Source organism: Myotis daubentonii, chromosome 3, assembly GCF_963259705.1.
Source record: "Myotis daubentonii chromosome 3, mMyoDau2.1, whole genome shotgun sequence".
Taxonomy (NCBI): domain Eukaryota; kingdom Metazoa; phylum Chordata; class Mammalia; order Chiroptera; family Vespertilionidae; genus Myotis; species Myotis daubentonii.
Window position 1 is genome coordinate 59,475,491 of NC_081842.1, and position 24,053 is coordinate 59,499,543.

The following is a 24,053-nucleotide window of genomic DNA, read 5'->3' on the forward strand; positions in this document are numbered from 1 at the left end:
CAGGTGGGGAACCTTGGCTTCCTCCGTCACTGGAGCAAGCAAGCCTCCTGTTCGCTTCAGCTGCCTGGCTGCCTGCCGCCACCTTGGTTGGCAGTTAATTTGCATATCGCCCTGATTAGCCAATGGGAAGGGTAGTGAAGTTATGGTTAATTACCATGTTTCTCTTTTATTAGATAGGATTATATACATGAAGAAACTGAAGCAAAATAAGGTTAGAAAAAAACATCCCTAAGATCATGCAGCTGATAGAGCAGAGACTTGATTGTACTAGTCAATGGCAGGCCCTGAGCTTGAGGAAGACACTAGAATGTCCTTCCCTGTCATTTTAGGACTTCTGAGATCCTGAACCTGGAGGATATAATGGTTTATTTTCCAGACTATGGTGATAGGGAAAATTTGGATTAATTAGCTGCATATTCTGTCTTCTAATTTTGTCCCAGTCCATACATTTAGGTTTGGGTTTGTGACAAGATTTCTATTATAACTGTGAGGGCCTTTCTCAAGGTATAGGAGGCATTTCCACACCACTGTTTCAAACAGTACTCAAATGTACTTTTATTTACTTCACTATCTGTTTGTTCATCTGAGCATGGAGTATTTTATCTGGATCAGGTTCATCTGATAATTCCAAAGTGATTTTTCCACCCCTACATGCTCCAAATCCCTTGCGTTAGGAGTTTTATTTTTCTGTCACCGGTTTGTTGGTTCATTTTTCTCAGAACTTTGTTTCCCAGAGCAACAATGACTCATACCCGTGCTAAGTCAGCAGGGTGGCCAGGAGAGAGGGAAATGGAGTCAAACCTGGAGTTTATCCATGTTAGGGATGATGGTTCAGAGAGAAATGCTGTCGGACAAAAGATGAATTGGTGGCCAAGGCATAAAAACCACAGGGTTCAGACAATTAGAACAAGGCATGATGAGAGCTGGCCTGGAGGTGAGCCAGGCACAATGAAGCTCCAATGCCCGTTCTCTCTCATAGCACCTGTTCTTTGTTTTCATTGTATTTACTACAATATATCACTGAGTTTGTGGAAATTTGCTATAGCAAATTTAGGAAACTAATACAGTGAGTGATCTGGTAAATGTGTCATTTCTATATACTGCAGGAATAAATTTACTTTTCAGTGGAAATTGTCATACATGTTGGTGGGTGTTTAATTTGGAACAAGTTCCTTTGGAAATTAGTTTGACTTTCTTTAGTAAAACAGAAGCTAAGCATATCTCACGACCCCATAAACAAACCCTAGTGTACGTGTATACCAGGACATGTGTATAAGAATGTGTCAAAGGAAAAAAAAAAAAACAACACCCACAGAATTCAAGTGAGTACATTTGAAGACCAATTGACTTTATTAGCTGACATATGGATTGGGCAGCAAGTAGAAAGGCGCTCTGAAGAGTTGAACAAAATGGAAAGGTTTTATAGACAGAAAGAGGGTGGGGCACTGGAGCTTTTTGCAAAATAAAAGAAAGGGTTGTTTCAGGCCAGGTCATCTTTTATTTGAGGGGAAAGGGAGTGGCAGGGGTCTCATGAAAATTATCTTACTAGTGCTAATCAGGATACTTTTGATTAACTGCTTGAAGTTCACATTCCTAGAAGAGGAGCTGGCAATTAGGTCTTGGTTTGCTGTCATGGGGGCAAATGACTCCATTTTGGGCTTATTCCTTCTTTTTTAACAATTCCCCCCTTTTGATCAAACAGCCTGAGAGATGTGACAAAAAATTAAGGCATTAGTGCCACTCTCAGCTACCACTCTCTAGTTCTTACAACTTCTGCTGATGCTTTGTGTGGTATTCCTAGGTCATGGCATGGTTCTGAATCTTGGAACTCTCACAGTCTGTGACCCCAGGCCCACAGGTTTCAAGGCTGTCACTTTCTCTTCCCTCTCAGGTACTCCAGTCCTAGGGAGGTCATTTGCTGAGTAGTTAGCAGCTGTGAACACGCATTTACACTTCTCCAGGAGTGCTGAACCAGGTACAGCAGGTCGTGTTGGCCACAGCAGACACCTCCTTGCTCAGCAAAAATATAATAGGAGGTTATTCTATTATCAAGAACAACTTTGGCTAGAGAATGTAAAGATTGGGATGGAGGGTGAGGGGTAGCTATTGCTTTCACAGCAGATTTCTGCCTCATTTGTATTTATTCCTAAACCAGGGAAGTAGGGACCTGCCAAAGGTCCTTTTAAAATTTAAAGTGAAGCCTCCTGTAAGTACTTTCTAACTCAACAATGTAGATTCAGAGAAGTTGACCAATGAGGAATCCCAGTTCATTTGTGAAGTTAGGGTTACAGTTAGATAATCTAAGAGGCATTGCCTGGCTGTGTGCTATGGCAGAACTCTGAGTAGACTCATTTTTCAGGAATTTCTGCATATACCTGTTGAAACCAGGGGTCAGTTAGATTTTTAATGCATATGGGAAGAGAATCTCCTAGCCTGAAACAAAGAGTCATCCTACATGCCTTGTAAAAATGGGTGCTGCTGTTGAGGACTCTTAATAGGTGGAGGAAAATCTTAGCTAGTTAATTTTGTATAAATTGGAATCTTTGATAACAATCCAGCAATCTGAAAGGTCATCCTCTTAGTAATGGCCTGTGACATGCATGATGGTGTTAGCTTTCCAGGCCAATGCTGGAGTAAAGGAAAGTAAAAGAAGGCGAAAATGTTCCAAATTTATTGAAGTGGGAAGTCTTGACCCTTTGTCTTGAACAGAAGCACTCTAATTGATGTCAGCTCCTTCTTTTCCTCATCAGTTTGATTTGGAGGTCACCAGCGTCTATACAGAACCAGATATCAGGTAGAGCCTGATGCACATCCACAGCTCAGTTTTGTAGCAGGAGCACTTGGAAAGGTCCTTTCTAATGGGGCTCATGGACTGTCTTCCTCTCATGATGCTTCTGGAATACCAGCACCAGGCTTTAGACTGTAATGAACAGGAATCTTTGAATTGGGATCTGGTAAGGCTTCTTTAACCTGTTGACAATAGACTTGTATTATAAGACATAAAAGACTTACAGTAGCTGGTCATACTTGCATGGGCAACAAGGGATCAGCAGATGGTTGTATCCCAAAGCCCTGACTGTTCATTTCATTTACAGACATTGTTTACCCATCTAAATACTCTACTTCTGGAGCACACTGTTACCGTGTTATAAAAACACCAGGGTGGCAAAAGTCTGGCAATGGGGAATCATTTTTGGCAGGTCAACTTTGAACCACTAGAGCCACATTTCTGGCCCTACAGAGATTTGCAAGACAAAGATAGTTGTTTCCAGTTCCCCAGGAACTGGATTGCAGCCTGAATAATATCAAAGCAATGACCCATCTATCCACTTATTGTTGGAGTGGTTCTTTCCTAGTTTTAGCATAGGATGGAAGGTGTTAAAAAAAATTCCTACCAGGCTCTGAATATCAGCTTCCAATTTGGCCAAATTTGTGATCAAAGGTTATTGATTCCTTTCAAATATCTTGTCAGGTTTTAGTCAGGACAGACAGTAGATATTTCTGTTTCCTGTTGGCTGTTTAAGAGAATAACATCGCAGTTTTCTAGAAAAGCTCTCAAGAGTCCCACCAATTTTAGGAGGGGCTCCTATGTGGCCCTCCTTTGAAGGTAGGTATAAAGGCATTGGACAATTTGCAAAGGATCTTGAGGAAAATTTCTTCTCCAGTGTTCCAGTTGATTACAATTAAGACATCAATTTCTGAGCCAGTGTTTTGATACTGAGAAGAGTATAATGTGGAGGCCTAAGGTGTTGTTTTAGATACCTTTCGTAGCTTTAATTTTTTATTATTAGCATTTTGCAATGAATCTTTCAATGAAGGCACTTTGGAGAATAAGGCTTTTGTAAGTTTCTGCATATCAGTTAAAGTAGCCATTCCATTTCTTTATGTTTAACTGGCATCCTTTGCTCTCAAGTGCATTTCTTAAGTGAACATTTTTGTCTAATTGGACCATTCCCTATAATGACCATTGTTAATATTTGGCCATTTTGCTAAATATCTGCAGTTTGGGGGACTATAGTGGTCAAATTTTTGGATATAAAGGATCCCATTCCCCTTAACCTTTATCTGTAGAAAAAAAGACAAATTTGTGCACCTAAATATATCAGCAGTAACCAAGAGATATTACTGCATCCTGGCCAAGAAAAGGCCCTGTGGACACCACAGACAATTGCCACGGAACCATGGATTAGGGAAAGAATTGAACCAGCAAATCATAGGAATGGGACTGTGGACTGATTCCAAACAAATGGAGAATTGCAGCTGCTACCACACCAACAGTTCCCAACATGGAATCTGGGAGCAGAATCAAGGGCCAGAGTTTTCCACTACTAGTATATTGCCATTAACCAAGTGATGTTACTGAGTCCTGGCAACTGTGGTCTGAAAGGCTAGGGGCTTGGTTCTGGGGAGAACCCCCCAGCCAGCTCAAGCAGACCTACCCAGTAAGGGAAAGCCAATTAAATCGGAAGCTTAAATGCAAAGAGAGTGGAGCTCAAAACTGAGAGGAACTTACAGACAGCCCCAGAAATGGTGGGAAAGACAGTGAACTCAAAAGGGTTCCTGAGTACCACACTCATGTTTCTCTTCCCTGATGCCACTGGAAATCTCCTTTGATTGCATCACTGCCCCCAAATCTGTCACAAAACAAAATTTAACCAAGTAAATTTAAAGATCTAATTGGCTTTATTAAGTGATTCATGAATCAGGCAGCACCCCATCTAGCAACTAGAAGGGTATTCCAAGGAATGGTACAAAATGGAAGGTTTTTATAAGAAGAAAGAGGGTGGGGCATGGGAATTATTTGAAAAACCAAAGAAAGGTTGGTTTTGGGCCAGGTCATATTTTTTAAGGGGAGGAGGGTAAAGAGAATGGTAGGGTATTATTATGCAAATTACCTTTCTAGTGCTAATTGGGAAATTTCAGATTAATTGTTTAAAGTTCACATTCCTGGGAGAGGTTGCAATTAAGTTTTGGTTTGCTAACATGGGGGTAAATGACTCCATTTTTATAGCCCCCATTTATTGGCCTGTTATTCCTTTTTAAACAAATGTTAACAATAGTATGCTATATAATAAAAGGCTAATATGCAAATTGACTCAACGGTGGAACGACCAGTTGTTATGACACACACTGACCACCAGGGGGCAGATGCTTCACGCAGGAGCTGCCCCCTGGTGGTCAGTGCGCTCCCACAGGGGGAGCACCGCTCAGCCAAAAGCTGGGCTCACGGCTGGCGAGTGGAGTGCAGCAGTGGTGGCGGGAGCCTCTCCAGTCTCTGTGGCAGCACTAAGGAGCAGTGAGCCCAGCTGTAAGGAGCAGTGAGCAGGTGGGTGGTAAGGAGTGAGGGGTCCTGGACTGCAAGGGGGATGTCCAACTGCTAGCTTAGGCCTGCTCCTGGGGGGCCTAACCCATCAGTTGGACATCCCCTGAGGGCTCCTGGACTGTGAGAGGGCACAGGCCGGGCTGAGGGCCCCCCTGCCCCGAGTGAATAAATTTTGTGCATTAGGCCTCTAGTTCTTCATAACATCCCTAACTTAGGAAAAATTAAATTGCTCGGCAAGAATAAGTGAATTCTCAAAATCATGCTGAGTGAAAGAAGCCAGTCAAAAAAGTATACATACTCTATAATTTTCATTTATGGAAATTTATTATCCATAAGTTAATCTACATAATCCATAATTTATAATGACAAAAAGCAATGGATAGCTGTCTGAGGGCCAAGGATGGAGAGAGGGATGGACTTCAGAGGGAGTGCTGAATCTTTTGGGAGTGAAGAAAATGTTCTGAATCTTAGTTTTGGCAGCAGTTTCATGGGTATACAAGCAGTATGAATTAAAAACTTGAATGTAAGACCTAAAAGCATAAAACTCCTAGAAGAAATAACAGGTGGTGAGTTTCTTGATGTATGTCTTAGTAATAATTTTTTTGAATTGACACCAAAAGCAAAGGCAACAAAAACAAACAAACAAACAAACAAACAAATAAATAAGTGGGACAACATCAAATAAAGAAACTGCAAAACAAAGGAAACCATTGATAAAATGAAAAAGTAATTGAATGAACACATTTTCAAATAATATATTGGATTAGGTACTAACATCAAAAATATATAAAGAACTCATACAACTCAATAGTAAAAAAATTCTGATTAAAAATGGGCCGACAATCTAAATAAATTTTTCCAAAAAAGGTATAAAGACAGCTAATAAGTATATAAAAAGATGTTCAACATCATTCATCATTAGAGAAATGTCAATCAAAACCTCACACCAGAAGTGGATGCTGCACAGACATGCTCCCAGGAACAAACTGATATTACAACTAAAATACAGGAAAATCTTCCTGAATAACCAACAGAAAACTCACAGGAGAGAACCCTGACACCTGAGGACTGAAAGTGGAGACTGCATAGAGATTGGTAGGAGGGGTGGAGGTGTGAAAGGGTGGTGGGGCACCCACAGATGGCAACTGAAGTCCTGGAGGGATACTCAGATGTGGGGGGTTGCCACTGAGAACTCTGGGATCTAATCCCCAAGATGGGCCCCCCAGCAGAGAGCACCAAAACTGAGGAGGGTACCCACATAACATCTGGCTATGAAAAGCAGTGGGGTGCTGTGTGCCAGAGAGTAACAGCTAAAAATTCAGGCACCCTTTTAAAGGGCCAATGCACAAAATTGCCCATGGAGCCATCCACCTTGTGCTCTGGCAGAGGAAGGGGGAAGTGGACTGGAGCTGTGAGAGCAGAAGCCAGGACTGGGGACTTGTGGCATAGAGCTCAGAAGGGAGACATCCCAAGTTTCCTGGGCTGAGTCATTCCCTCACACAGCGGAAGACATCTTTCACACATAGACATTTGTCTTGACTGGGGGGAAGACAATTGACACATCCTATTAGAAAACACCTTGTCCTGAGGCCACTTAAAAGAATAAAAATAACAATTAGCCTTCAGGCAGAAGCAACTGCCCTAGCCTGTTGAAAAAAAACTCTCGCCACACCTGAGGACAATTGCCCTGGGGCAAGTCAAGTGGAATCCTGTCAGTCTGTAGGAAATGAAGGTCTCTGGAGGCTTTCAGTCTTTGCCTGATCTAATTAGTCAGAAACAGCCTTTAACACTGTCCTGCACTAGAGATTGAGAGGTGTAGAGAATCTACCTAATACATAGTCACAAAACCAAATAGAAAGCCAAAGTGAGAAAACAAACAATCCCCAAATGAAAGAACTAGAGAATTTTCCAGAAGAAGAGGTAAATGAAGCAGAGATAAGAAATTTATGTGAAACAGAGTTCAGAGTAATGATGGTAAAGATGCTCAATAGCATGAAAAAAGATACAGTAACTATGAGATAAAGAATGACGTAACACAAATAAAGAACACATTGGAAGGAATACATAGCAGATTCAGGGAAAATGAGGATCAAATAAGTGAATTAGAAGACAGAGTTGAAAATATCACTCAATCAAAGAACCAAAAGAAAAAATAATTAAAAAACAGGAGGACAGCTTAAGGAAGCTGTGAGACAATGTGAAACATAACAATATTAGAATAGCAGGTGTGCCAGAAGAAGCAGTAAGGGTGAAAGGCATAGAGAAGGTGTTTGAAGAAATAATGGCAGAAAACTTCCCTAACCTGGTAAAGGAATAAAATCACACAAATTCAGGAGGCACAGAGAACCCCAAACAAGAAGAACCCAAATAGGCCCATGCTCAGACATATCATAATTAAAATGCCAAAAATTAAAGACAAAGAGAGAATCTTAAAGGTAGCAAGAGAAAAGAAAATTGTTACCTACAAAGAAGTTCCCATAAGGCTGACACCTGATTTCTCACCAGAAGCTCTACAGGCCAGAAGGGAATGGCATAAAGTACTCAAGGTAATGGAAAGCAAGAATCTGAGAGCAAAATTACTATATCCAGTAAGGCTATCATTCAAATAGATGGTCAAATAAAGAGCTTCCCACACACACAAAAAAAGGCTAAAGGAGTATATCACCACCAAGTCAGCATTACAAGAAATGTAAATCAGCATTAAAGAGATTGCCATAATGAGAAGAAGAAACAGAGAGAGAAACCTAGCCATACAGAATTAAAATGGCTATAAATAAGTACCTATCAATAATAACCCTAAATGTAAATGGACTAAATGCTCCAATCAAAAGGTGTAGGGTAGCTGAATGGTTACAAAAACAAGACCCAACTATATGCTGTCTACAAGAGACCCACCTCAAAACAAAAGATACACATATGATAAAAGTGAAGGGATGAAAAAAATTTTTCCATGCAAATGGAAAAGAAAAAAAAAAGCTGGAGTAGCAATACTCATATTCAACAAAATAGACTTTAAAATGAAGGCCATCACAAGAGACATCAAAGGTCACTACAAAATACTAAAGGGGTCAATCCAACAAGAGGATATACCCCTGGTAAACATATATGCACTCAATATAGGAGCATCTAAATATATATAAAAACTTCTAGAGGACTTTAATGGAGAGATTGACAACAATATAGTCATAACAGGGGACTTTAACACTCCTCTGACTTCACTGGATAGATCTTCCAGACAAAAACTTAACAAGGACATAGAGACTCTAAAGGACACACTGGATCAGATGGATTTAATTGATATTTATAGAACATTTCATCCCAACGCAGCAGAATATACATTCTTCTCAAGTGCACATGGACCATTCACAAAGATAGACCACAGGTTAGGACACAAAACAAGTCTCTACAAGTTCAAGAAGATTGAAATCATATCAAGCATCTTCTCATATTACAGTGGAGTGGAATTAGAAATCAACTACAGTAAAAACACCCCAAAACATTCAAATAATGGAGGCTAAATTGCATGTTATTAAACAATGAACGGGTTACCAATGAGATCGAGAAAGAAATAATAAAAACTTCCTGGAAACAAATGAAAATGAACACACAACAACCCCAAATCTCTGGGACACAGCAAAAGCAGTCCTGAGAGGGAAGTTCATAGTACTACAGGCATACCTCAAAAAACAAGAAAAATCAGCAATAAACTATTTAACCCTACAATTTAAAGAACTAGAAAGATAACAACAAGAAGAGCCCAGAGTAAGTAGAAGGAAGGAAATAATAAAGATTAGAGCAGAAAAAAATAACATAGAGACTAAAAAAACAATAAAAAAATCAATGAAACCAAGAGTTGGTTATTTGAAAGGATAAACAAAATTGATAAACCATTAGCCAGATTAATCAAGAAACAAAGAGAGAGGACCCAAATAAAGAAATCAGAAACAAAAGTGAAGAAGTAACCACTGACACCACAGAAATACAAAGGATTGTAAGAATATACTATGAACAACTATATGCCAACAGCTGGACAATGTGGATGACATAGACAAATTCTTAGAAAAATACAATCTTCCAAGACTGAATCAGGAAGAATCAAAAAACGTGAATAAGCCAATAACAACTGATGAAATAGAAGCAATAATTAAAAAACAACAACTCACCAAACAAAAGCCCAAGTCTGGATGGCTTCACAGGGGAGTTTTACCAAACATTCAAAGAACTAACACGTATACTCCTCAAACTATTTCAAAAATCCAAGAGGAAAGAACACTTCCAAACTCTTTTTATGAGGCCAGCATTATCCTAATTCTAAAACCAGATAAAGATACTGCAAAGAAAGAGAATTACAGGCCAATATTCATGATGAACATAGATGCTAAAATCCTCAACAAAATCTTAGCAAATCGCATCCAGCAATATATTTAAAAGATCATACACCATGATCAAGTGGGATTTATTCCAGGGATGCAAGGCTGGTACAATATTGGCAAATCAATAAATGTGATACATCGCATTAAAAAATTGAAAGACAAAAATCACATGATCATATCAATAGACACAGAAAAAGCATTCAACAAAATCCAACACCCATTTCTGATAAAAAACCCTCAGCAAAGTGGGAATAGAGAGAGCATATCTCAACATGATAAAGGCCAAATATGACAAACCTACAGCCAACATCATACTTAATGGGCAAAAACTAAAACCATTTTCCCTAAGAACAGAAACAAGACAGGGATGCCCAGTTTTACCACTCCTGTTCGACATAGTACTGGAAGTATTAGCCATTGCAATTAGACAAGAAGAGAAATAAAAGGCATCCAAATTGGAAAAGAAGTAAAACTGTCCTTATTTGCAGATGACATAATATTGTACATAGAAAACCCCAAAGACTCCATCCAAAAACTATTAGACTTAATAAATGAATTCGGCAATGTAGCAGGATACAAAATTAACACCTGGAAATCTATGGCCTTCTTATACACCAATAATGAACTCACAGAAAGAGAAACTAAAAAAAACCAATCCCATTTACCTTTGCACCAAAAAAATTGAGATACCTAGGAATAAACTTAACTAAGGAGGTAAAAGACCTGTACTCGGAAAGCTACAGGACATTGAAAAAAGAGATATGTTGATGATAGACATTATGACAGGTGTGAGATGGTACCTCATTGTCATTTTAATTTGCATCTCTCGGATGATTAGTGATTTTGAGCATGTTTTCATATGTCTCTTGGCTTTCTGAATGTCCTGTTTTGAAAAGCGTCTATGTAGGTCCTTTGCCAATTTTTTGATTGGATTATCTTCCTTTTGTTAAGTTGTATGAGTTCCCTATAAATGTTGGAGATTAAACCCTTATCGGTGATAACATTGGCAAATATGTTCTCCCATGCAGTGGGCTTTCTTGTTGTTTTGTTGATGTTTTTTGTTGCTGTGCAGAAGCTTTTTATTTTGATGTAGTCCCATTTGTTTATTTTCTCCTTAGTTTCCAATGCCCTAGGAGCTATATCTGTGAAGAAATTGCTTTGGCAGATGTCTGAGATTTTGTTGCCTTTGGATTCCTCTAGTATTTTTATGGTTTCCTGTCTTACATTTAAGTCCTTTATCTATTTTGAGTTTATTTTTGTGTATGGTGTAAGTTGGTGATCTGGTTTCATTTTTTTGCATGTATCTGTCCAATTTTCCCAACACCATTTATTGAAGAGACTATCTTAACTCCATTGTATGTTCTTGCCTCCTTTGTCAAATATTAATTGAGCATGTTGGTTCGGGTTGATTTCTGAGCTCTATATTCTATTCCATTGATCTATATGTTTGTTCTTGTGCCAGTATCAAGCAGTTTTGAGAACAGTGGCTTTGTAATAGAGCTTGATATCTGCAATTAAGATCCCACCTACTTTGTTCTTCTTTCTCAGGATTGCTGCAGCTATTCAGGGTCTTTTTTTTTTTTTTTTTTATTCCAGATGAATTTTTGGAGAGAACATTCTAGGTCTGTGAAATATGCTGTTGGTATTTTAATGGGGAGTGCATTGAATTTTTAGATTGCTTTGGGTAGTATGGACATTTTAATGATATTGATTCTACCAATCCAAGAACATGGTATGTTCTTCCATCTGTTTATGTCTGAAGAGGATGTGGAGAAAAAGGAACACTCATGCACTGCTGGTGGGAATGGAGACTGGTGCAGCCACTATGGAAGACAGTATGGAGTTTCCTCAAAAAGTTAAAAATGGAAACCAGAAACACCAATCAGAAAGAATATATGCATCCCATCTGTTCATAGCAGCACAATTTACCATAGCTAAGATTTGGAAACAGCCTAAGTGCTCATCAGCAGATGAATGGATTAGAAAACTGTGGTACATCTACACAATGGAATACTATGCTGCTGTAAAAAAGAAGGAATTCCTTATAATAGAATCAGGGGCATAGAAAGGGAATGGACTGACTATTCTCGAGGGGGAAAGGGGTATGGGGGTGCTGGAAGAGATTGGACAAAAATCATACACCTATGGATGAGTACAGTGGAGGGGGGGTAAGGGCAGAGGATGGGGTGGGAACCGGGTGGAGGGGAGCTATGGGGGGAAAAAGAGGAACAACTGTAATAATCTGAACAATAAAGATGTAATTTAAAAAAAAAAGAAGGAATTCTTACCATTTGCAACAGCATGGATGGAACTGGAGAGCATTATGCTAAGTGAAATAAGCCAGTCAATGAAAGAAAAATACCACAGGATCTCACTCATTCATGGATAATAAAGACCATTATAAAGTAATGAACACAAATAGATACAGAGGCAGTGCAGCATTGAACAGACTGTCAAACTACAGCGGGAAGGCCGGGGAGGATTGAGAGGGGGGTAAGAGATCAACCGAAGGAATTGTATGCATGCATATAAACATAACCAATGGACACAAGACACTGGTGGATAGGGGATGCCGGGGGAAGGTCAAGGGGGAAAAAAAGGAGACATATGTAATACTCTTTTTAATACTCTAAGCCAGGGGTGGGCAAACTTTTTGACTCGAGGGCCACAATGGGTTCTTAAACTGGACCGGAGGGCGGAACAAAAGCATGGATGGACTGTTTGTGTGAACTAATATAAATTCAAAGTAAACATCATTACATAAAAGGGTACGTTTTTTTTTTTTTAGTTTTATTCATTTCAAACGGGCCGGATCCGGCCCGCGGGCCATAGTTTGCCCACGGCAGCTCTAAGCAATAAAACAAAATTAAAAATAAAATAAAATGTTATTTACCTCAAAAAAAAAAGAAAAAGAAAAAGAAAAAAGAGATAGAGGAAGACATAAACCAATGGAAGAATATACAGTGTTCATGGATTGGTAGAATCAACATCATTAAAATGTCCATACTACCCAAAGCAACCTCTAGATTCAATGCAATTTCTATTTAAATACCAACAGCATATTTCACAAACCTTAAACAAACTCTCCATAAATATTTAATGTTTATTGCATGTAATGCTATATTTAAAATGGTTTTTCTTGAAATTTTTTAAAAAAGCAAAAACCTCACAATAGTTAGAAAGGCTATTACAAAAAAGACAAGAAATACTAAGTCTCAGTGAGAAAGTGGAGAAAAGGGAACCCTTATGCACTATTGGTGGAAATGCAGTTTGGTGCAGCCAATATGGAAAACAGTATGGGGGTTCCTAAAAAAATTAACGTAGAACCATCACATGGTCCAGCAATTCAACTTCTGAATATCTACACAAAGAAGACTAAAATACTAATTTGAAAACATATATGCACCCTCATGTTTACTGCAGCGTTATTTACAATTGCTAAGACAAGGAAATAACTTAAGTGTCCATTGATGATAAAACCAACTTTTAAACGAAGATAGAATTAGGGGAGGAGGTTCCTGTATGAGTAAGGGCAAGTCTCAACATTCACAGCACCTGGGGAAGAGGTGCATTGGCCAGGTAAAGGGGTCCTGGGTGGGATACCAGCAACAACCATTACACCACCTTTCCTCCGTTCCATGTATTTAAGTTTGGATTGATTCCATTCCCCTAGGATTTGGGGGAGGGAGCAAGAGAGAATAAGTTCCAAAATCCCTAGTCATGGTCATAGCTTCTGGGATAAACTTTGACCTAAACAAGCCCAATCAGCATCCTCTTAAGGATATTCTGCTGGATCCAACAGAGAAGATACTCTGGACAACATAAGCTGGAGCTGCTTGTGGCCACCTTTCCTGGCTGCATTGAAGGAACCTGCCTATAATAGGAGAGGATATCAGCAGGCAAAAAATCGGAGCCAAAATAAAGTTGAAGAGAGAAAGAGAGTGGCCTGAAAATACTGATTGTGCCTTTAGTCTCAGCCGGGCCAAGGCTTTTCCATTCTGTAATGCAGTGGTTCTCAACCTGGGGGTCGAATGACCCTTTCACAGGGGTCACCTAAGACCATCGGAAAACACATATATAATTACATATTGTTTTGTGATTAATCACTATGCTTTAATTATGTTCAATTTGTAACAATGATATTGGGGGTCACCACAACATGAGGAACTGTATTAAGGGGTCACGGCATTAGGAAGGTTGAGAACCACTGCTGTAATTTATCAATTAAGAACATTTTGTTGTCTAGAACAGAAAGTATGACTTAAGGAATAAAATCAACTCAAGGAATAAAAAGGGATGTGAGGAGAGGAGAGGGAGAGAGAGAAAAATGAGTTATTGGCTCACATAACTGAAGAGCCCAGGAGTAGATTTGTTTCAAGGGTGGCTGGAGGGGCCTGCCTGACCTCACCATGATCCATCTCTTGGATCTACTTTCTTAGGACTGGCTCCACCTTTGGGTTAAATGTGAATTAGACAATAAGCTGAGTGACAGATATTCTGGTTTCCTCAAAATCTACTTACTCCGTTTAACAATAGTTCCATGATTCCTGAATCAAACATCCAAACCTGGGTTCTCTCTTTCTTTAGGATAAATTATTTCTGAGTACTACCAGTTCTTCCCCATCAGTTCTTTCCTCATGATCACTTATACCAGAGCCTTAGTGAAGGACAATTTGGGTTCACATTGCATCATCTTGAACCAATACAACAAAAACGGTAGGTCACTAGTCTACTGCTCTCATAATTCTTTTATCTTCTCTATATTCTCATACTATCTTACTTCAGTATGCTTTCTTTTTGGTTTTCCTAAAAGTTATTAAACTTCTAAAAGATGATGCAAACTTTTCCCTTCTTCCCAAGATAATATATGTAAACTGTTTAACATAGTTCCTGGCACATGGTGGGCTCAAGAAATAGAGATGAAGATGATGATGCAGCAACATCTCTTCCTTACATAGGTTTGGGAAGATTTGAAAATTGTTTCCAATGCTTAATACCCTAATGCAAGATTTTCTTCATATTTCACTGATATTTTCTGCTACAAATAAACCATTGCTAGTAAGTTCTGGATATAAGCAATTACTTTGAGAGAATGAAAGTTTTTAAAATTCTCATTGATCTGCCATCTTGTTTCTCTAAGTTTTGCTACAGGACTTTTTTTTTTTTTTCATCCAAGACTGTTTAAACCCTGAGAACATTCATACATGTTAATAATATGCATGGCTGGTTTGGACACAGAAACAGATCTATTTTTAATGTTTGAAAAGCAATCCTTTTCTTTTCTTTTTTTAAATTGATAGAGTCTCAAACTCTGACACACTAAAAGAATTCAATAAATAAATTTAAAACTAGAGAAGATATTAGTAAATCCTAAAAAAACGAGGGCTGATTTGATTGTTTGGATCAGCTTTTAAAAAATGGAATAGATGATGTTTTCCCATCAAGTGGACACAGCTCACTTGTTCTTACAGAAGTTGTGAGGTCTGAAGCCTGAGGGCAAATACGTGATGTGTACAGTTAAAAAGTGGCAGGTGGACTAGTGGAAACAGCATATAACTGGTAGTTTGCGCTACCAGTCAGCAAGGTAATCATACCCTGGCATATTTTCAGCTTCACATATATGCTTTGGGTTGCAAATACGAATTTAAGAAATTCATATCAAATTAATTATTTGATAGTCAGGGATCTGGAAGCAAATAGCCCCTGCTTTCCGTTCTGTGTCTATTGTCTCTCATATCTGAAATTAACCTTTGCCCTAACTCATGCTGGGTCTGTGATATAGAAAAGGACCTTTTCACCTTGATGACTAAATCAAAGACTGATGTATAATACTATTTTTAGTCTTCTAGCTATGCGAATCATCTAGCTTTCCAACATCCTATTTTAGGATTTCTTTCCTCTCATTCAGATTGAGTACAGAGAACTCCTGTGATCTATCTCTAGTAGAGCAGCTCCCTTAAGTTTCCATTTCCCTGTCATTTGGATTCACTTCTGTAGTGGAGTCTACTCGGCCATGCCCCTGGTCTAATGAGCCCAGGCACCAGGATCCACTCTGGAAATGTCAGGAGGCTTTGCCTAGTTCGGCTTCTTAGAAATGTCATGCTTGTGCCAGTTTCCTAAGTGATTTTCCTGCCTCTGATATACTCACTCCTCTCCCCCACAAACCATCTTCTGTATGCGTGCCCTCTAAAATGGATGTCTTTCAAAATCTTGGCTAGGGATCCCTGTCCCCCTCCCCCCTTTTTATCTCAACCTGACTGCTTAGAATTTTATGTTCTATTTAGCAAGACCAGAGCTCTTGCTAAATATCAACAGAGGAGTAGAGATTTGGGGAATGTCTGGAAATAATCTTTACAAAGGGGAGATAAGGAAGGTCTTAGAAAGATGGCTTTGGCCTCAGATAGTAAAGATGGAAAAGTCCCTGGGCTGAGATGCTGAAAGGCTTCTTCATGTGATGCTGATGTAGCGATGATTGTAGGAGCATTTGTGGCTTTCATCAGGGTGTGCAGGGACTTCTGGTCTGAGAGTCATATGAAAATCCACACCCACCCCTATTACTCCACGATGACTTCCTGTTCCAATTCTCTCACTACTAATGCTCCCTCATCACTCCTAACCCCACTCTAATTACAGGTTTGCTTTGCTGGGGTTCTTCTCCTCTCCTCTCCTCTCCTCTCCTCTCCTCTCCTCTCCTCTCCTCTCCTCTCCTCTTCTCATTTGTATAATCCTCATATCTTCTAGATTGTCCTTGATCTCGTGAGGTATGTATGTTTTATTAAGCCTATTTATACATAAGGAAACTGAGAACCAGGGAGATTAATTAATTTGCCTAAGGTCACAGGCCAACTATAACAGCGTCGGGTCTATCTGACTCAAAGTCCATGCTCTGGCTGTGTTACACTGTGCTGACGCCCACTTCCCAGCTCTTCCAGGGAACAGGAAGAACAGAGGGTCTGAGTAAGGTGGAAAGCACCTTGGTCTGAAGATTGGGAACCTAAGTTCTGCACATGGCTCTATTTGGTGTTTGGCGAATCTTCTCTTTGCTCTCATTTGCCACAAAAACAGAAAAAGAAAAAAAGGATACTTTCTACATGTCTCCCATTTCTAATAGATTGTTAGGACAATTCAGTGATTTTTTACTCTGCACTCTATACATTTAGCAAACCCATGAGTTCACAGCTTTTAATCTCAGAACAATGATATACAATTAGGTTTTGGGAAGAAGCCACTCTGCCATATGCTATGAGTAGCACTGAGCTGGCCCCACTGTCAGGCTAGAGACACACTTTCTGAAATAAGTTTGTGTCTATTTTAAAAAGCTATCTTTTCATAATAAAAACACTTAAAAATTACTGGGCACTCTCATCTCCGTGTTACACTTGTTTATAAAAATACATTATTGTTCTTGTGTGTATACGAATAGGAAACAGTATGATTGGTGCCAGGATGAGGAGGAACACACACACACAAACCTCTTCTCTCCTTTGGCTCCCAAAATGCTGACAGCCAGACTTCTGCCTTCCAGGCAAAATACTGCAAAACTACCAGCCCAAGAGTAAAGACCTAAAGATGATTTCCTAAAAAGGCTCACCAGATTCCTTTACAGTAAAGCTGTAAATCCTATATAATAAAAGCCTAATATGCTAAGGCCACTCAACCACTTGCTATGACATGCACTGGCCACCGGGGGGGGGGGGGCAGATAGTCGACCACTCAAACACTCGCTATGATGTGCACTGACCACCAGGGGTCAGACACTCAATACAGGAGCTGCACCTGGTGGTCAGTACGCTCCCACAGCGGGAGCACCGCTCAGCCAGACGCTGGGCTCATGGCTGGTGAGCGTAGCAGCACTAAAGATGTCCAACTGCCGTCAGTTGGACATCCCCCAAATACTTCTGAACTGTGAGAGGGTGCAGGCCAGGCTGAGGGACACTCTCCCCTCCCCCCTACTTCCCATGCACAAAGTTTGTGCACCTCTAGTAAGTAATAAGCCAATCCATAGACCCAGATCCTCCAAACAAATTTTTGATTTCTCACTCTTACTTATGAATAGACAATCAAGGATAATCAAACATAGAGAAAGCCTCCAACATAGATGCTATAGACCAAGGCAAACTTCATTAGTAGACAGCCTTTACCTCTGACACAATATCTATGGTTCCCCCAACTCTGTGATTCTGATTTAGATTCTTCAGCTATACGGTCATACAAATTTGAGATGTATTTCCTTGTCCACTAAAAAATTTATTAATCACTACAGTCAAAAGTGTAGATTAATAGGAAATAATTTGAGAAATGGAAATTTTATATGCTTCCTTATAAGATGTGAAAACTACTAATTATAATTTCTTTTCTGCTTCCTTCATTATCATGCCTTTTATTTTTACCACTATTCACAGGAATCTATAATAATAAAGCATAATATGCGAATTAGATCAGACGTCCTTCTGGACCACCTTCCTGAGGAAGCCGGGGCTGCGAGGGAAGCTGGTGCCGGCAGCAGGGGGAAGGAAGGCCTGCCTACTCTTGCACAAATTTAGTGCATCAGGGAGATTAAGTAATTTAATTGAGTCTATGGATTGGCTTATTAACTTTACAATAATTCTTTTGTAAATAATTCTTTTGTAAATAAGGTTCCCAAGGTGCTTACTCAGACCCTCTGTTCTTCCTGTTCCCTGGAAGAGCTGGGAAGTGGGCATCAGCACAGTGTAACATTTCTCTAGTATATAAAGACATGTATAAGGAATAATCAGATATAACTATCTACATGCTAAAAAGTGTTTTGTTACAAATAGGCAAAGTGCATTCAGAGATGTAGCCATAAATGGACATTTTTCCTTTTTCTATTCTATTTTAACATTGCCACCACCTCTGAGTGAGTCTTCACTCTCTGTTTCCCATATCTCCAGACCCTCCCTGCTTCCCAATACCTGTGGCAACCAGCCTTCATCAGTCCCCCATGAGGGACAAGAACTGATTGGCTTCTTTTGAGCTCTTAAATTATATGATTTCACAATATGAGAAGTTTTACTTTAGTTAATAAGGATGTCGAACTAAAAATGAGGGATAGAAACATGGAATATAGCTACCTTCTGTGTAGAATAATGTACTCTGTTAATCCTGCTTCCTGTTGGCTGGGAAGAGCTGGTCTGGTATAAAAACTCTGAAATAATGGGTTCCAGAGGCTGAGATGGGTGAGAAGATGATTTTCCTGGGAGGCAGTTTTTTAGGGGAGTGAATCCAAGTTGTACTTAGAGAGGGAAACTAAACTTGTAACAGGGGAGTAGGAACTGATTGTCAGGTCTAAGCAGTGTGTCAAGGCAATTCAGTGGTTGAAAGTCAGGATAGTTGGGGTGAATTTGGCATGTAGAGCATGCAACTGCCGAGACCAATGGGTTTAGAACTAAGGTTGTGCACATCAGGAGGACACTTGCTTATTCAGTGGCTTGAAGTTTACCTTGGGAAACCTGGAGCTGCTCTATAAATTGGCCAATGGCTAGAGTCATGGTGCTTGGTGGAGAAGAAAAGTGTTGGAAAAAGAATGTGTTATTGCTGGAAAGGGTGTTCTTCGATAAGAAGGATATGATGTCATTTGTAATACTAAAGTATGTAGTCCCACAGAAGTAGTGGTATTTGAGCCAAACTCTAATGATGAACAAAAGTCCAGGAAGCAGTGGGAGATGGGAGAAATATTCCAGATTAGCATAAGTAAAAAACCCAGAAAATACGAGTTATATTTAAAAAATTATTAGCAGCTAAATCAGGCAGGATCATGGTTTCCCAATATGAGAAGAGGGAAAAATAAGGTTGGTAAAGAGTTGAGTTAGTTTTGAGTCACATGGTTGATGACTTTGGATTTAGGGCTGGAGGCAGTCAATGGTAAAGTTCTGGAAATTTTGAGTATTGGAGTTCCAGGTAACGTGATAGGTTAAATATACACATCTAATTCCATTACTTCCTGAAATTCCATTAAGACTAAAGAAAAAATTATTTTTAAATTTAAATGGAAGAAGTTAACAAATGCAAGAATAGAGAAAGAGATAACAGTTTGTAATCTACAAGAGTAGATGGATGAGAGGTAAATAACTGGCAAGGCAAGACAGCCAAATCTTATCTGTTAGTTGGGAAACCCAAGAAACAACACAGTTTATACCCCATAATCATCAAAAATCTCAGGAACTGGCAGGACTGGTAACCAACTGAGGGTGAAGATTGGAAGCAAATATCAAGGCCAAAATGAAGAAGACTGGGTAAAGGCTGTTTGAGAAGCAGTTAGAGCTGCTCTCCTTTGCCACTCCACACCATTGGGCAACGTCCCTCTCCCACCCTGGCAGACGTATGGAGTCTTATTCTCTGGAGAGGATAAAAAAAAAGTGAACTGGGAGACATCTCACACATTTGAGAATAGAGTTACCATACTGGAAACACATGGATTAAGTAAATTTATGCATACTGAGTCAAGCCTGCAGAGACTCCACCACTAAAACACGCATGAACACACACACACACACACACACACACACACACACACACACACACACACACACCCTTCTTTCATTTGGCTCCCAAAATGCTGACAGCCAGACTTCTACCTTCAAAATACTGCAAAACTACCAGCCTAAGAGAAAAGACCTTTTAAAGATGGTTTCCTAAAAAGGTTCACCAGATTCCTTTATAATAAAGCTAAAGTTAATAAGCCAATCCATAGACTCAGATCCTCCAAACAAATTTCTAGCTTCTCACTCTTACTCATGAATAGACAATCAGAGTTAATCAGACATCACAAGGAGCCTCCAACATAGATGCTATAGACCAGTGGTTCTCAACCTTGGCTGCACATTAGAATCACCTGGGAATCTTTTTAAAATACTGATTTCTGGGCCTCATCCTCCAGAAATTCTGTTTCTTTGTTATGGGGTGGGGACACAACATTAGTAACAAAGAAACAGAATTTCCGGAGGATGAGGCCCAGAAATCAGGATTTTAAAACGATTCCCAGGTGATTCTAATGTGCAGCCACGGTTGAAAACTACTGCTACAGACCAAGGTAAACAAACAGGAAGAAAAATCTTGGAGGATACAGAGACAATACAGGAAAAAATAACACTTAAAAACCTACCAATATCTTCAGAGAGTTAAGAAATGATACTGAAACAATTAAGGACAGGCTCCTTAGAGAAAGAAATATTCAGAGAACAAAAAGTAGTTCTTGGAAATGAATATTTGATAGCAGAAATTTAAAAATACAAAAGGAAGTTTGGAAGATAAAGTTATGGAAATCTTTAAGAAACAGAGTAAAAGACAAAAAGATGGAAGAGGACAGAAAGATAAGAAAATAGAAAGGTCAGCCTAGGACAGTGGTCGGCAAACTCATTAGTCAACAGAGCCAAATATCAACAGTACAACGATTGAAATTTCTTTTGAGAGCCAAATTTTTTAAACTTCAACTATATAGGTAGGTACATTGTTATTAACCTAATTAGGGTACTCCTAAGGCTTAGGAAGAGCCACACTCAAGGGGCCAAAGAGCTGCATGTGGCTCACGAGCCACAGTTTGCCAACCACGGGCCTAGGAGATCCAACACTAAAATTCAATATCCTAGAATGACAGATTAGAGAAATAGAGAGGGGAAAAAAATCAATGAAACAATTCAAGAAATTTCCCTAGAGGAAAGGATGTATGTTTTCAGATAGAAAGTATCACCTCAGTGCTAACCACAGTGGTCAAATAGGCATTTCATTACAAAATTGAAGAACAATGAGATAGACAGAAGATCCTAAAAGCTTCCATATAAAAAGATAAAAAGCCAGAATATCTATAGATATTTCTAGAGCAAGACTGGAAGCTGGAGACAATGAAAAGAATTTCTAACTCCAAATTCTATATCAAGACAAATGATCAATTAAGTAGGAGAGTAGGATAAAGATATTTTCAGATACACAAAAATCTCATTAAATTTACTTCTCACATATCCTTTCTCAAAAAGCTACTGGTGGATACGTACAACTGAAGTGAGGAAGTAAGTCAAGAAAGACAAATATATGAGATGCAGGTAATAGGAGATCCAGTTCAGAATGACTTATTCACTAGATCTAGGGTATAACCTGTTATGATTGGAGCACATTCAAAAATTTGTGTCTAAGGACAGTGCAAGACTTTGTATATGTTTGTATTTTTCCTCCTGGAGTACACAGGTGGCGATGATGAAAGCCAATGGAACCTCACTTTTATTATAAGTTCCACAAGAATGCTGGTATATGGATGAGACTGAAAATTGATACAATAAAGAAGTATATTTGTAATCATCTTAACAAGAGCCTTATGTTTATGTTGCTTAGGTGTAGAATAAAACCAAACCTGAATGAATATATATATGAAACATATGGAACACATATAAATAAAATAAATATATACACATATATGTGTGTATATATGTATATATGCACTATATATACACATAGACTCATACACACTATATATATGTACATAGTATATACATAGTGTATCTATGGAAGGATACATAAGAAGCTGGAGATTAAACTCGCCTCTGTGTGGTTAAGGGGAAAAAAAAGAATGTGAGAGAGATCTTCTTTTCTCTATTTACCTCCTTGTCCCCTTTTTAAAAATTTATTTATTTATTTATTATTGTTTAAAGTATTACATATAGTATTACATATGTCTCCTTTTCCCCCCATTGACCTCTCCTCATCCACTCCCCCCTCCCAGAACATGCCCTCACCCCCATAGTGTCTGTGTCTATTGGTTATGCTTATATGCATGTATACAAGTCCTTTGGTTGATCTCTTACTTCTCCCTCCTGCTGCCTTGTGTCTTTTGATGTTTTGAGAGAGAGAGGGTAAGAGAGAGAGTAGACTGGGGTCATTTTGGTTTTGATTGTCAGTTCTTGGAAATAAGAGCCTGGCTGAGAAAAGGAGTAGATGCTGAAGCTGGAGGGACTTTGCCTGGCCTGGTTATGACCAAATATGGCAATACAGTGGAGGTGGCAGTGGGTGTTGAGGGAAAGGTCGGAGGGCAGTAGTCAGAGGTGACTGTGCTTTCTAGCTGGGGTTAACACGTGAAGGCGCTGAGTGGATGAAACTGGCTTCAGAATGGTGGAGGGAGGAGGGTGAATTGCAAAAGAATAGTAAGTGGCAGGGGTGGAGGGGGAGGCAACAATTATAGTTCACTTCCCCCCTGACCAAAAACTCATTTTCACTAGCCACATCATATGCTTTATGAGGTGATGAATGACTTCTGGAAAAATCAGTGGCGGGTCCTCTGCAGGCACTATTTTGGGTGACTGAGCCAGTGTAACAAAAGATGTGGTGTAAGCACTCACCTGCTGTCTCTTCTATGGACAGAAAACATGGGGCTGGGAAAGAAAGGAATGAGGGGTGGGAATAATGCTTTTAAAAAGTTTCCCCAACTCTGCCACTTACTAAGTTGGAGACCTAGGATAAATTGCGTTGACTACTCTGTGCCTAAGTTTCCTTATCAGCAAAACAGGCATCATATCCCAATACTGATATCACAGGGTCATTATGAGGATTAAGTGGGATAATACATTTAAAGGTTTAGAGGAGTCCCTGTTACAAGGTGAACCTCCCTTAACCTTACTTGGCTTTCTTTTCCCCAGACTTGGAACACAGAGGTCTAGATAATTTAATATACAAAGGAGGGATTTTTTAAAACCAGATATGAATATTGAATGAATAAATATTAATGTTTCATTCAATAGCTAAACAAATAGTTTTGAGGTTCTGTCTTCGTTTCCTGGGTTTCGTTGGTGAAGAGGTTAGATCACATCCCTGCTCTCACAGAGCCTGGACAGTTTCCCCCCAGAATTTCCCTACACTTATTTATTTATTTTTAGTTGAGATATAATTGACATATCATGTATTAGTTTTAGGATTACAACATAATGACTTGATTTATTTATATACTGTGAAATGGTTACCACAATAAATTTAATTAACATCTATCACCATACATGGTTACAAATTATTTTTTCTTCTGATGAGAATTTTTGAGATCTACTCTCTTAGCAACTTTCAAACATATAGTACAGTTATATGAATTTATTTTATAGTAATGTGTTGTTAGAAATACTTTTACATTAGCCTTTGTTTAGTGACTATACAAGCACAAAATTTTAAAATTACACAGTATAAAAGTTTATAAACTGAAAAGTAAGTATCCCTTCCTTTACTCTAAATTTCCCAGCTGTCTTCAGAAACAACCTGTCTTAACTAATCTTTTATGTGTTATTACTGAGATTAACATATAGAATTATATTAGCTCCTCTTTCTCATACAATGGTTAGGGGAAAGGGAAGAGGAGAAGCTTTGGGATG

General features: G+C 39.1%; 1 protein-coding gene across 8 annotated transcripts in view; it reads right to left on the reverse strand.

The window, feature by feature from the left end:
* Positions 1-1,327: 1,327 nt before the first annotated feature.
* The window catches only part of CD86 (CD86 molecule), an 87,191-nt gene continuing 64,465 nt past the window's right edge, over positions 1,328-24,053 (reverse strand). For 3 of the 8 annotated variants that reach the window (XR_009451862.1, XR_009451857.1, XM_059687688.1), the window contains one exon: positions 1,328-2,970. Coding sequence is in view for 4 of the 8 variants with exons in the window: in XM_059687688.1 (XP_059543671.1) it covers positions 2,966-2,970 (5 nt within the window). In the remaining 4 variants the exon portion in view is untranslated. Of the gene's footprint in view, positions 2,971-4,513; positions 4,635-24,053 lie in introns of those variants that run through there. The other 5 variants (XR_009451860.1, XM_059687689.1, XM_059687685.1 and 2 more) reach the window with 4 other exon arrangements.